This window comes from Symphalangus syndactylus, chromosome 7 (genome assembly GCF_028878055.3).
Source record: "Symphalangus syndactylus isolate Jambi chromosome 7, NHGRI_mSymSyn1-v2.1_pri, whole genome shotgun sequence".
In the NCBI taxonomy this organism is placed as follows: Eukaryota; Metazoa; Chordata; class Mammalia; order Primates; family Hylobatidae; genus Symphalangus; species Symphalangus syndactylus.
This window is the reverse complement of record NC_072429.2, coordinates 123,932,253-123,946,335: the sequence shown is the minus strand read 5'-3', so window position 1 is coordinate 123,946,335 and position 14,083 is coordinate 123,932,253. Positions and strand designations below refer to the sequence as shown.

At 38.7% G+C, this 14,083-nt stretch overlaps 1 protein-coding gene across 5 annotated transcripts in view; it reads left to right on the top strand.

Annotated features, from left to right (window-relative positions):
* The window catches only part of WASHC5 (WASH complex subunit 5), a 95,753-nt gene that overhangs the window by 8,373 nt on the left and 73,297 nt on the right, over positions 1–14,083 (top strand). For all 5 annotated transcript variants that reach the window (XR_010121749.1, XR_008659090.2, XR_010121750.1 and 2 more), the window contains exons 3-9: positions 181–326; positions 971–1,055; positions 1,677–1,777; positions 4,848–5,040; positions 7,265–7,417; positions 8,632–8,745; positions 10,412–10,583. Coding sequence is in view for 2 of the 5 variants with exons in the window: in XM_055287224.2 (XP_055143199.1) it covers positions 181–326; positions 971–1,055; positions 1,677–1,777; positions 4,848–5,040; positions 7,265–7,417; positions 8,632–8,745; positions 10,412–10,583 (964 nt within the window). In the remaining 3 variants the exon portion in view is untranslated. The remainder of the gene's footprint in view (positions 1–180; positions 327–970; positions 1,056–1,676; positions 1,778–4,847; positions 5,041–7,264; positions 7,418–8,631; positions 8,746–10,411; positions 10,584–14,083) is intronic.

The following is a 14,083-nucleotide window of genomic DNA, read 5'->3' as shown; positions in this document are numbered from 1 at the left end:
AATTCATTTCTCTCAAAGGGATTTTATATCTAGGCTTCTGTTATCTTCGTTACTTTCTGTTGCTCTGCTTTAAGTTTAGGATGTTTAAGAACATAAGAAGAAATTTTTAAAAGACTATTTAGAAATTGTCACCAACAAGTATGCTTTTATTGACATTTCACATATGTTTTTTTTTCTTAGGGTCCGGAATTATGGGAAAGCAAACTGGATGCTAAGCCAGAGCTACAGGATTTAGATGAAGAATTTCGTGAAAACAACATAGAAATTGTGACCAGATTTTATTTAGCATTTCAAAGTGTGCATAAATATATTGTAGACTTAAACAGGTATTGATCAATTTAGTAATAGCTTATTCTGGTAGTAAATAGTGGAGAGGGAAAAGGACACACAACAACGTGTAAATCTCTCTGAGTTACTATAAAATTTCCTAATTTAGTTTATACTGTATGTAGTTGTCTTTTCCTTCCTGTGGCACTGGTCATCTTAAGAATTTTAAAGTTTTACTGTAATGTCCTGCTCTTATGAGGTGTCATAATAAACTTAGTTTATATGAAGTCATATAGTTTCCAATCCTATTATTTATTATCATATTCTAGTGTATGATATGTGAAAAGTGGAAAAATAACTTATTTTTATCATTAACTTTCTATCTCTTATACAGTTCTTAAGAATTCATTACTCATTAACTTTTAAACTAGATATTCCATGTTCTTCTGCCTTTACTCCTAGATACTTGTAATTCACAAATCAGGACTAGGGAATATTTCTTTTACTTGGAACAGCCATAAATATCAAACTGTGGCCCTAAATTAGTTTATAAGACTCTATTCTTAAGAGCATGAAGGACCATGAACTAGCGGAAGGCCAGAATGCCTGGCATCCTGCCTTATCTTATAAAAATCTTTCCTTCTTTAAAGATGTTAAAGTTTCTATTATAAATTAATAACTTGCTCTGGGGTTTTATTTCTAGATATCTAGATGATCTCAATGAAGGGGTTTATATTCAGCAAACCTTAGAAACTGTGCTTCTCAATGAAGATGGAAAACAACTTCTAGTAAGTAATAGTGATTATTTAAAATGAAATTCAAGAATATCAAACTTCGTATCACTTTTTTTTCTTTTAAGTCACAAATATATACGAAATACCATTCTTTAAAGAGAAGCGAAATGAGCTTTTAATTATCTTCTAACTGGCAGGTCCATATCTGAGTTTAGAACATAGACTTTGAACAGAATTTAAAACAATTAAAAGTTATGTGGAAGTTATGAGCCTCCTAGGTGTAAGAAATCTGTCTTCTTTACTTTTTGCATCCCAGCCATCTGTCCTGGTACCTAGTACATACTGACCATTTAAGAAATGCTTATTGAATAAGTGAATGACTTTATGATGAAGAGGTATTCACAATATTGGGTTGCTATTTTGGTGTCCCAAGCAAAATAGCCAAAATAGGTCAACTGAAAGATTATCACTATGAATTAAAATCTGTTTCATGTAAACTTTTCAAAGCCTATTCTGCAAGAAGGTAAGAGCTCCTTGGAGGAAACCTACCTTTTCCTTGAAATCTAAAACTTTTTGGATAAGTGTGAGCAAAACGATATTTTTCATGATTACCGACTTTACTCCCTAAGAATGTATAATCTAGTGATTTTGGCTTTTGTCCTCTTCTCTTCTTAGTGTGAAGCACTGTACTTATATGGAGTTATGCTACTGGTCATTGACCAAAAGATTGAAGGAGAAGTCAGAGAGAGGATGCTGGTTTCTTACTACCGATACAGGTATTCCTGGGCTAGGACTCCACTTCCGAAATGCTGCTGTTGGTAAAATGCGGTATATGTCCCCATATTCCTTCTACTGTAAACAGCAGTAATCCAAGAATAGATAAGAAAGTTTATGATTCGGCTGGGCACAGTGGCTCACGCCTGTAATCCCAACACTTTTGGGAGGCCAAGGCAGGCAGATCATCTGAGGTCAGGAGTTCGAGACCAGCCTGGCCAACATGGTGAAACGCTGTCTCTACTAAAACTACAAAAATTAGCCAGGCATGGTGGTGGGCGCCTGTAATCCCAGGTACTCAGGAGGCTGAGGCAGGAGAATCACCTGAACTCGGAAGGTGGAGGTTGCAGTGAGCCAAGATCATGCCACTACACTCCATCCTGGGTGACAGTGAGACTATGTCTCCAAAAAAAAAAAAAAAAAACTTAAGATTCTTATCTCTTGTGAGCATATTGTAGGAATATAACAATTACATATTCTATTTCATGATAATAGATTATATAATCTATATATTACATATAAAATATTCTATATATTATAGATTATTAGAAGTATGGATTATGCTGTCCCTAATGATAACTCCAATTTTAAAAAGGAGTCTGAATTGTGAACTTTCTTTACCTTGAGGCTAAATTTCAAAGAATCTTATAAATCTAATGAAGGTTGTTTTTGCTTTTGTTGTTTAAGTTTTCAAATATTACTCCTTGGCAGATATAAGGAATTGAGTGTGCTTTCTGTTGTCATTTTCAGTTTGATGACTTTGAAAAGTTGTCATTCAGAGTCAGGTTGAAAGTGAATTCTCTCCCATATTTACATAGAAACAAAAACAAATCAAGCAACAGCACATATCCACAAATAATTTGTTGTGTATATCTATACAGAACTGTGATTCTTCAGGAAGTAAGGTCTTGAAAACAGGAGCCACCTTAACCAACTTTTTAATTTTAGTGTCAAGCGTACAGGTTTTCAATTTGTTGAATGAGCTAAAAATGGAATACCAGGTCAATGTTGGAAATAGTCAAGATTCAGAGAAGAAAGTGTCAATAAGGAGGAGTCAGTTAGGAGCTTGAGCTAAAGATGTAAGGAGTAGAATTAACATTTTCAAACTTAAAAATTAGGATAAAATAGACAAGGAGAAGGGGGTTCTTTGGGGACATTATACTTTCGGCAATACCAGGTACTACTGCGTCCTCAGCAGGAAATTAATCTTAGGCTCCTCAGCTAGCCTTTTCCTTTCAGCTGTATCAGTGTGTGAAGGGAGTGTTCTAGCAGTGTTCACTCATGTCAGTTTGACCAAGCTGTTTTAACATCCATGTTTTTAAAAATGAGATTTGAATGGCCTTTCCTATATTTCTGAGAGTACCTGGAAAAACAAAAACTATAGACAGTGTAAAGAAGAAGAAAAAAATATTGGCTTATCAAGCCCAGTTTTGAAAATATGGCTTTGTCCCCTATGGTACAACAGCTAATTCGTTAGAATGTGAGCATTTATTATTGAAGTGACACTGAACACTTCCAAGTCACAGTCGTGGCAAAAGAGATCCTTACAGCAAATAGCAGGTCATCTCCAAGTCTAAGATTCTTTGAATCTAGTTCATTTCTTTCAGAGCTTACTATTCCACACGGAAAAATCACAGACCTGTTTATTAGATCTCTGTAGAAGGAACAGCTTGCCAAGAAAAAAGTTAGATATATTTTACTTTAAATTGACCTTTTTTTTTTTTTTTTGAGATGGAGTCTCGCTCTGTCGCCCAGGCTGGAGTGCAGTGGCGCGATCTTGGCTCACTGCGAGCTCCACCTCCCGGGTTCACGCCATTCTCCTGCCTCAGCCTCCCGAGTAGCTGGGACTATAGGCGCCCACCACCACGCCCGGCTAATTTTTTGTATTTTTAGTAGAGGCGGGGTTTCACTGTGTTAGCCAGGATGGTCTCGATCTCCTGACCTAGTGATCCGCCTGCCTCGGCCTCCCAAAGTGCTGGGATTACAGGCGTGAGCCACCGCGCCCAGCCTAAATTGACATATTTTTAAATTATTTTTTAATTTGTATAATGTCAGGTTCACATTCTTTACCCACAATTTTCAAATGCAAAGAGCTCTGAAGAAATATATATACACGAGTACACATACAACACACACGTACATATACATAGTAATTCATTTGGCAGCAAAACCTAATCTAACCTGAAATCATTTGGAGTCAAAACTTGCCTGGAGTAGGTGTGAGGCTATATATAGTCTTCACTTGTCTCACTTTTGTAAATATTTATAAATTTTCCTCCAGAATTATTTACTTATGTTGATCATGGGATGCCAATTCAGACCCTGCTGGAGTGTTATATTGTATATGATCTATATGCCATATGACTCTTATATTTGAAAAATGCTATATTCCAAAACAAATCCAGTCCCAAGGATTTTGGAAAAGGGATTATGGACCTTTACGTAGTACGAATACTCATCTTCTAAACAGGCTTTCAAAAATATAATTTTGAGGCTGGGCACGGTGGCTCACACCTGTAATCCCAGCACTTTGAGAGGATGAGGTGGGCAGATCAGTTGAGGTCAAGCGTTCAAGACCAGCCTGGGCCAACATGGTGAAACCCCATCTCTACTAAAATACAAAAATTAGCCAGGCACGATGGCGGATGCCTGTAGTCCCAGCTACTCGGGAGGCTGAGGCAGGAGAATTGCTTGAACCTGGAGGCGGAGGTTGCAGTGAGCTGAGATCACGCCACTGCACTGCAGCCTGGGTGACAGAGCAAGACACCATCTCAAAAAAAAAAAAAAAGTTTATATATACATACATAGCAAGACTCCATCTCAAAAAAAAAAAAAAAAAAGAAAATATATATATATATATATATATATATATACACACACACACAGATATATACACATAATTTTGAATCTTGAAGATATATTGAGGATATAGTTGAGGATATAGATGGACCTGTGGTCATATCTGAAACTGTATTGCATCAAAGTACAAAGGAATTCTTCTCCTTTATTGGACTTTTCAGTTTCTAATATGTGTGGTTTGGGCCTTTGTTTCCCATTGTGAATATGACTCAGTGCTGCTCGATCTTCTGCTGATTCAAATATGGACGATATTTGTAAGCTGCTTCGAAGTACAGGTTATTCTAGCCAACCAGGTGCCAAAAGACCACCCAACTATCCCGAGAGCTATTTCCAGAGAGTGCCTATCAACGAATCCTTCATCAATATGGTCATTGGTCGACTGAGATCTGATGATATTTACAACCAGGTGGGAATTAAATCTATTAAGACCTGTTAAGACAGTTTAACAGACTGATTTCACTTCCCTCTTTAATTACTCCTTTCCTTCCTTCTTTCCCAAAAAAGTAAAAGCAGCTAGAACCTTTTAAAACCTTTTGAGCTATGCCCCAGGATGATAAAGGAAAGAGGGTTATTAATTTTGCCAGAATCAGATATTTCAGGGAGAAGTTGAAATTTGAGCTATTGGGAAGAAGATGCGTTCTTTTAGTCATTCATTGAAGAAATAGTTGTTGAGTGTGTGTTATGTGCCCATTCACATGCTCGACGCTGGGGACCCATCACTGAAGAAGGCAGGCCATGTCCCTGCCCATACTGAGCTTGTAGCTTAGGAAAGGCACATAACAGGATTATAGTAAAGCAAGATGGGTGTTATCTTAGGGGAAGCACAGGGTGCCACTAGAGCATGCAGCAGTGGCAGCAAGGTCACAACAGGTGACAAAAGGAAGGTAAGAGGAGTGCCAGGAAAGGAGGCAGCCTGAGCAAGGCTGTAAAGATCATGCAGCATTTGAAAATCATCCCACTCCCCTTGCCAGTATGTGTAGTAGTCACTTCCTTTTAAAAAGCACCAAAGAAAATCACCATTTGACTTCATTGTTCTGAAGAAAACGTAATTTTAGATGTTATATTTTTAAATATTTGTAAAAATTATGATTAGGGAGTAAAGAGGCCTGTGATAACTGTGGATATCATTTATCACAGAATGAACCTGATCTGTGCAGTTCTTTAGGTAGCTTGTTAGTTTTTTCTGTGAATACGTCAAGTATAAATGAGAGGGTTTTTGTTGTTGTTCTTGTTCTTGTTGTTGTTGTTTTAAGACAATTCAATTTCAGAAGCTACCCACAAATGCCAGGTCTCCATAATAATTGTTGCCATTCATTGAGAATTCAGTCCAAACCAGCCACAAAGGAGGTTTTGTTCCCATACCATTTTCTCTGTTCCTCACAATAGCCCTGTAAAGTAGATGGTATTATCCTCATATTGCTGTTGAGAAAAATAAGACTTGGAGATCTTAAATAATTTCCTCAAGTTCGAATTTGGTCTGTGTGAATTCAGAGCATCTCATTCCTGATTGCCTCTCATTCCACGTCCTTCTGAAGGCAATGTGTTTCCATTTCCTCCTTGCCCCATGATCTTTATTAGCACAAGGGTTAAGCTGTGGTTGTGCTGTGTGTCCACCCCACACTCTGTCCTGCATCTCCCCCATCCCTGGTCATGGCTGATGGATCAGATTCTGTCTCCAGGTAATTTGGAACTGGGCCTGAGAAACAGTTTCTGGATTGGAGTTTATCCACAACATGCAAAATTGGGAGTTTGTGGGCAGCCTCATTCTGCTGTGTATATGGAGAGTAGCCTGGAGGGAGAGAAAAGGTGGGCCGACACATCAAGGGGAGAAAGAGCGAAGGCATTCCGGTTCCCAACCCCAGCCCCTTCCTGTGGCCTGGCCACATTCCTGCCTGCAGGTTTCATGTGACATGGCTATGTCTGTCTTTAAACAATTTCTCTCCTTTTTGCTTGTGGTAGCTCAAGGTGATATGTGCTTTGTGCATCCAGAGATTTCTAGTACATGAGGGGATGGACCCCTGGGGAACACCAACATTTAAAAGGCAGAAGATAAGGACTCAGCAAAGGAGATTGAGAAGAGAGAGTGGTATCTAGGAAACCAGAGGAGGAGGGATTCCATTCCTCAGAGAATTTAAGTGAGAGTCTTAAAAAGAAGCCATCGAATTGGATGGTTGTGAGGTCATGAGCGACCTTAGGGAATTCCACTGGGATGATGATGGAGGTCGAATTTCAGTGAGTTGAATAATAAACAGAAAGTGAGAAAATAGCAACAGTGAGTAGAGCCTGTCAGTTCTAAGGGTTGTCTCCAACAGGAAAGATACAAAAATGGAGAAGTGGTGGGAGACACAGGGATAGGACTTTTTTTTTTTTTTTTTTTTTTTTTTTTAAAGAAAAGACTTAGAATTGCAGCAGTCAAGGGCTGGAAGAAGAGAATATTATGGGGTAGGAATAAGAAGGAAGACCTTGGCAAGCAATGGTACGGTGTGAGAAGGGCTTCCAGTGTCCAGCATCCTGAAAGGTGATGGGCTTTGGAGAAACTGATGTGTCTTACAACCAGAGAGTTTAATTTGAGCATGTCTACGTGCAAATGTTGCCAACAGCTTTCTCGGGGTGTCGTCTTGACATTGCAGGTCTCAGCGTATCCTTTGCCGGAGCATCGCAGCACAGCCCTGGCAAACCAAGCTGCCATGCTGTACGTGATTCTCTACTTTGAGCCTTCCATCCTTCACACCCATCAAGCAAAAATGAGAGAGATAGTGGATAAATACTTTCCAGATAATTGGGCAAGTATTGCTAATTTTTTTCCTCTACAGTAAATGTGTTAGAGAACTAACTTCCCATTCTTTTGGTCTTTAACCCAGAGGTTGTAATGTTGTAAATAATGGGACGTAACATCACTTAGGTAAAGTTGCTTTAAGTGTATTGAGAATTTTATAATTATAACTGAAGGAATAAATAAGTCAGTAAAATTTCCTGAAGAACCCACTAGTCTTTTTCTAAAATGGATACTCTGAAGATTAAATCATTTATTAAAATGTCACTTGCTTTAGCTACTGAGATTACAACTAAGTGGTAGAAGAATTTGTTTATTCTTTTCTGTTTTCTGAATCTAAGATAGCCAAATTCATCTAATTTGTCACTTTGTGAATAGGAATTTCACTTTAATAATAAAGTTTTACCTATAAGCTAGCTGTAATGGGGTTACTAAAGTTTGTATTATTGCAAGGATATGCTTGTACCTTTATAAGCATTGTTTCATTTAAAAATATTCTTATAGGAATAAAGCTTGCTTCATAATATATATGAAATGAAATATATGAAAACAAAGAGGCTTTAACAAAATGCAAGGAGTTGGGTTATATTCACAGGTAGTGGATTTTGTTCTGCTTCTATATCAGCTATTGAATCACATTAACTATCTGTTATGAGTGGCCTTCAATTTATTGGTAGTATGAGAACAGCATGCATTAGGAAGTGATGGTTCCTGGCCAACTGTGAATCATATTAGTGAGCTCAGAGTTGAGCAACCAAGAGGAAAACACTGATAGTGTGGCTTCATGTTCCTAAGTTTAATAAAGAAGTTTTGACCATGATACTATAATTAAAGACATATTTATTATTAAGAAAGACCAAAATCCAATTACATGAAACCCATAAGAAACACCTGAAAAAATACCTTGGCACAGTGAAAATGAAGGGATTTTAAAAAAGATATCCCAAGCAATTGCCAACCAATAAAACAACTGGTGAGAAAACATTAATATTACACAATAGAGAATTTCAAAAAGAAACGTTAATAGGTGTAAAGAGATCTTTACACCTATTACCGTGAATTAACAATCAGGAACACTTACCTATATATTTGGAAAATCTTGGTTTTTCATTGGAATGGAATTTAAACATGCAGTGGGTATTGCCTTCTATAACTTTTTAGTATCCAACCTTTTGCCTTGAAGTGAGTAGGAATTTAACAAATACTGAATGTCCCCTCTTTCAGGTAATTAGTATTTACATGGGGATCACAGTTAATCTAGTGGATGCTTGGGAACCTTACAAAGCTGCAAAAACTGCTTTAAATAATACCCTGGACCTTTCAAATGTCAGAGAACAGGTAGGTTCTAATCTGGGGACATTCTCTAATAACTGCAGTCCTAGTTTATGAAGTAGCAAATAAGCTAAGTAGATTTCCCAAGGAATTTGGAAGATAATCACTTAGAAATTTAATGCAATGATTAATAAAAGGTGAATTTTATAGGTTAGAGTAAGATAGGTAATCGTAGGTTTTATTATATGGTATATGTAAATTGAAGATTAGGATCCTAAGGAAGATTCAGTACCCTAAGACAAATAAGCGTGGTGTGTGCCCTAAATGACTTAATTTACTTTTGCTTAAAGACTGTATTCTTATGGCCAGAGTTGGTTGTACCAATAGCTGGAATTAATATGTTTTTATGAGTAGGATGAATGTTGAAGATGGTAACAATATGGATAATATGTCCTGTCACTGTAATTTAAATTTATCATTTGTGATGTGCTAAATGAGCAACAAGACTCAAGACATTCATCTTAAATTTTAAACGGTTATATTCTATCTCTTTTGTTCTTACACAAGGCAGAAGGGAACATCCGAGTAAGCAGAGGAATAAAGATAAAATCTTGGAGAGCGTACTTGATATTTCTAAATGGTTATGTTCCTCATCCTGGCTCAGTTACTGAGTTTCCTGTGTGGATAAAACAATATTGACTCAAAAAACATCATGTTTTATTCAAATAAATTGAATTCCATAAATAATGCACAAAATAATTTCAATGTTGGCGCATCTCCTAGAAATATATTAGAGAAAGTGGCACTTTTGTACTTAGGAACATCAGAACATTAATTTTTCATTGCTAAAATCTCTTTCTAAAATTGCATTTTCTCATTTGTGACATTTTTAAGAGGTTTCTTGATACCATAGATTTCAACTAATTTGATGAGGTTAATGATGTTTAATGTTTGACTTGCTTTAAGTAAAGCAGAATGACGAAAATTTCCAAAAAGCTGGTTTGGAAATTCATTTTTGATATACTAAGGTGTATTTTTTGTTAAGCTTTCATAAGCCTGTAGAAGAAGTCTTATATTTTAAGTGTTTCTGCTCTGTTCTGCCTTCTTTGTCAACAGTATTAGCAAGAACAGGCAATTGAACTTCTGTCTTTATTTTCTTTTTCATCTAAGTTAATAATAGAAGAGTTCTGAGGAACCACCTGGTCCAAGTCTCCGTTTGAAATTTGAAGAAACCAATACACAGGGGTTAAGCCCCAAGTCACACCAAAGTTTAGTCACAGCCAGAACTAGGATGTAGTCTCAGAATTCTAAGTCCAGTGCTTTTTTCAAATATGTTCAATAAGCCAGTTGTCTTTGAGCCTGATAAGTATGGTCCATGTGTTATTCATCTTATATAGAAATGTTATCTTTGAGCCCTAGAACTATAGTCCATATGTCATTCATCTTATATAGAAATTACATAAAAATGTTAATTTTTGAGCCCTATAACTGTAGTCCATATGTCATTCATCTTGTACAGAAATTATATAAAAATGTTAATGTTTGAGCCCTATAACTGTAGTCCATATGTCATTCATCTTATAGAAATGTTATCTTTGAGCCTTATAACTGTAGTCCATATGTCATTCATCGTATATAGAACGTTACTATTTGTCAGTGAATTCATTTGAATATGATTTATTTTCAAGATAAATGACTTTTTAAATGTAATTCAAGTTTCTTATTTGTCAAGGCAAGCAGATATGCTACTGTCAGTGAAAGAGTGCATGCTCAAGTGCAGCAATTTCTAAAAGAAGGTTATTTAAGGGAGGAGATGGTTCTGGACAATATCCCAAAGCTTCTGAACTCCCTGAGAGACTGCAATGTTGCCATCCGATGGCTGATGCTTCATACAGCAGACTCAGGTAATGCACAAAAGGGGTGGCCATTTATATTGCTCCCCACAAAGACTCTCCGAATCAGGACCTACTTCACGATGCAGGGTGGTTTAGCAGGGAGAGAGGTCTTGGATGAGAATCAAGTTGCTTTTTAAAGTTAATCACTTTTTGTCAACTTGGATAGGCCACTAGCACACCTGAAAAGCTCTCCCCTGTCAGGTACTGTTAGGTGCTAGGGAATAAGAGGACGTTTAGCTCTCATGTTCAAGGAGCTTGTCACTGATCAGAATGGGGAGATCAAATGTAGACGTATGAAAAAATAGAACTGCAGATCTGTGGTAGGCAGAATAATGCCTTCCAGCCCACACTCAGAGATGTTCATGCCTTAGTCCCTGAACCGGTAGATATATTACATGAAAAAGGGGGATTGAGGTTGCCTATTAGCTGACCTTAAAGTAAGGAGATGTTTCTGGATTATCCCAGTGGACTCAGTGTAATCATAAGGGTCCTTGCTGTGTGTGGTGGCTCATACTTGTAATCCCATCACTTTGGGAGGCCAAGGCAGGAGGAGAGCTTGAGCCCAGGAGTTCAGAACCAGCCTCGGTAACACAGTGAGATCCCATCTCTACAAAAAGTAAGAAAATTAGCTGGGCATGGTGGCACACACCTGTAGTCCCAGCTACTGGGGAGGCTGAGGTGGGAAGATCACTTGAGCCTGGGAGGTTGCAGCTGCAGTGAGCCAAGATCGTGCTACTGCACTGCAGCCTAAGTAACAGAGCAAGACGATGTCTCAAAAAAGAATAATAAAATAAAAGCCCGCCCCCCACCCCCCCCCCCCCGCCTTTTTTTAAGACAGGATCTCAAGTTCCCCAGGTTTGAGTGCAGTGGCACAATCTCAGCTCACTCACACCTCCTGGGCTCAAGCAATACACCTTCCACAATCCCCACAAGCAGCTGGGACTACAGGCGTGTGCCACCATGCCTGGCTAAGTTTTTTGTATTTTTTTGTAGAGACAGTGTTTCACTGTGTTGGCCAGCGTGGTCTTAAACTCCTGAGCCCAAGCAGTCTGCCCACCTAAGCCTCCCAAAGTGCTAGGATTATAGGCCTGAGCCACCATGCCCAGCCTTTAAATATAGGGGTCCTTAAATCAGGAAAAGGGAGGCAGAAGTGTCAGAACCAGAGAGATAGCATTGTGACAAAAACTTGACTGGCCATTGCTGGCTTTAAAGATGGAGGGGGCCACAAGCCAAGGAATACAGGCAGCCTTTAGCTGCTGAAAACAACAAGAAAACAGACTTTTCTCCTAGAATGTCCAGAAGGAGCCCAGCCCAGCCATCACCTTGATTTTAGCCCAATGAGCCCCATCTCAGATTTGTCACTTCTAAGGTGGTGAGAGAATAAATTTGTGTTGTTTTAAGCCACTGAGTTTGTGGTAATTATTAGAGCAGCAATGGGAAACTAATTCAAGGTCCAAGGCAGTAAACAGACACCAAGTGTGTCAAACAGACACTTGGTGTGATTTGAGTTCAGAGTAAAGAGGGAAACATTGCTTGGGATAGGGGAGCAGAGGAGGTCAGGAAAGCCCCATACAGGAATCAGGAGCCAACCAGGTTGTGATGTGATGAGGTTTTGAAGCAACAAGCAGAAGAAATTCTAGACTGCAGAAGTGATGGAATAAGTGATACGATTTTGAAAGTACAGAAAAACATACAGGCCCACTGAGTTGATGACCTGGCTGGACCAGAGTGCCTATTTAAGGTAGATTGGATCTTAGCTTTTTATGAGTCATGGTCTCCTCCGAGACCTTCTGTTCATACAGTTTGACCATCAAGTTCAGATTGTGAGAAATGCCTCGACCTCTGGTTTAATGGTAGAAAAATAAGTAAGTTGAATTCACATCTCTGAGCTTGTTCAGGGCTGGCACAGTTTCTTATTCTTAGTAAATGCTGGATCAACACTAATTAACTAATGCATTCCCTCATCCAGGACTGTATACCCCTACCCCTAAGAGGTATGTCATTCAGCAGGCCTGTGAAGCCCTCTGCTTTTTGTTTTTCACTCAACAAACTTTCCTTGAGGACCAACCCTGAGACAGGCACTGTGTGCAGCACTTCTTTGGTCTTCCAGATAAGACTGTGTCTCTTTAAAAACCTGTGCCTCCCTTTGTAACATGGTAGCCCCTGTCTCACAGCTCTTCCAGCCAAGATGACTTCACAGTCCTTCTAGCTACCGTCTGCTTCCACTTCCGAAGGGTGGTCCACAGTGAAAACAGCAGTTGGACTTCTTCATCCTTCGTATCTTTGAAAATGTGTAGACTTTCCCCTCAGGCTTCTCTCCAGCTTCTTAAACCTTTATCCTGAGAGCTGCTTTCCAGTTTGTTTCATCATCTTGCTTGTTGGCCTATATCCATTTACAATTTACCCACAGTATGAACACGATGGCTGAAGTTTTTAATCCCTGAATCTGTTTTTAATTAGTTGAGTTTATTTTTTACATAAACTCCAGTTCTAATTTGAGCATTTTACTACGTTGACTCAGCTTTTAATCTTCTTTACCAAAAGTCTTGCATTCACAAGCGTATAAACAACTCAAGCCCTCACTTCATCCTGTCGTAAAACCAAGTGGGGTTTTCTAGTGACTCAGCCTCATCTTCATCTTCTGTGTGACTCTGCCTGACGGCCCTGCCTATGTTCAGAAAGCCAGCAGTCTCCTGAATTCGCACCCATGCCGGGGACAACCTTGGCTTGCCAGAGGTCTGTGGTTTTATCTTCAGCCACATTTGTCTTTCGCGTTTGTGCCTGGCAATTGTCTGACCTGATTGCACAGGGTCACAATTTACCAGAAACAAATGATTGGCCTATCTGATTGTGAGTCACACATGGGAAAAGCAACTGCTTAGTTAACTTCTATGGAATTTCAGTCATAGTGTACAGAAAAGCAGGCCTAGTCTCATTGCCTCCTGTTGAGTTGCTGGAGACATTTCCCAGTCTTAGGATGCTTGTACAGAACCTTGTGAAGAAATATTCTCTGAGGAAATAAGGGATGAGAAAGGCTGGCTGGCTACTGAAGTTTGACCCCAAAGTTCTGATGGCTCTGAAGTTCTCTGGGTATGAATCCTTAAGGGTCAGATCTGAGAGAGATGGTGAGGCCCTGGGAACCCCAGAAGCAAACCTGGTTTATACCAGGAAGCTAAATGTTAAAGCACATTGAGGAATACAGAGTGTTTGTCCAACAACTGGGTACTTACATTCCCTATGCAAACATGAAAGCAGATTAAAATCAGGAGATTTCTAGTTTAATTAAAATTAGTATAAAGACAACTGGAACTTCTTCTGAGTTTGTTTGATTTTTGTTTAGTTAGGTAAATATGGAGCTGGAAATTTTCTCTTTGTGTAATCAGTGTCACGAGTTCCAATATATTTCTTCCCAGACAGTTCTGGCAAATTCATGAAAAATCAGAACTTTGTGGTTTCCCATGAAAACTGAGCCTGTTTTCCAGGTTGTCATGAGTCTCCTCCTGATGGAG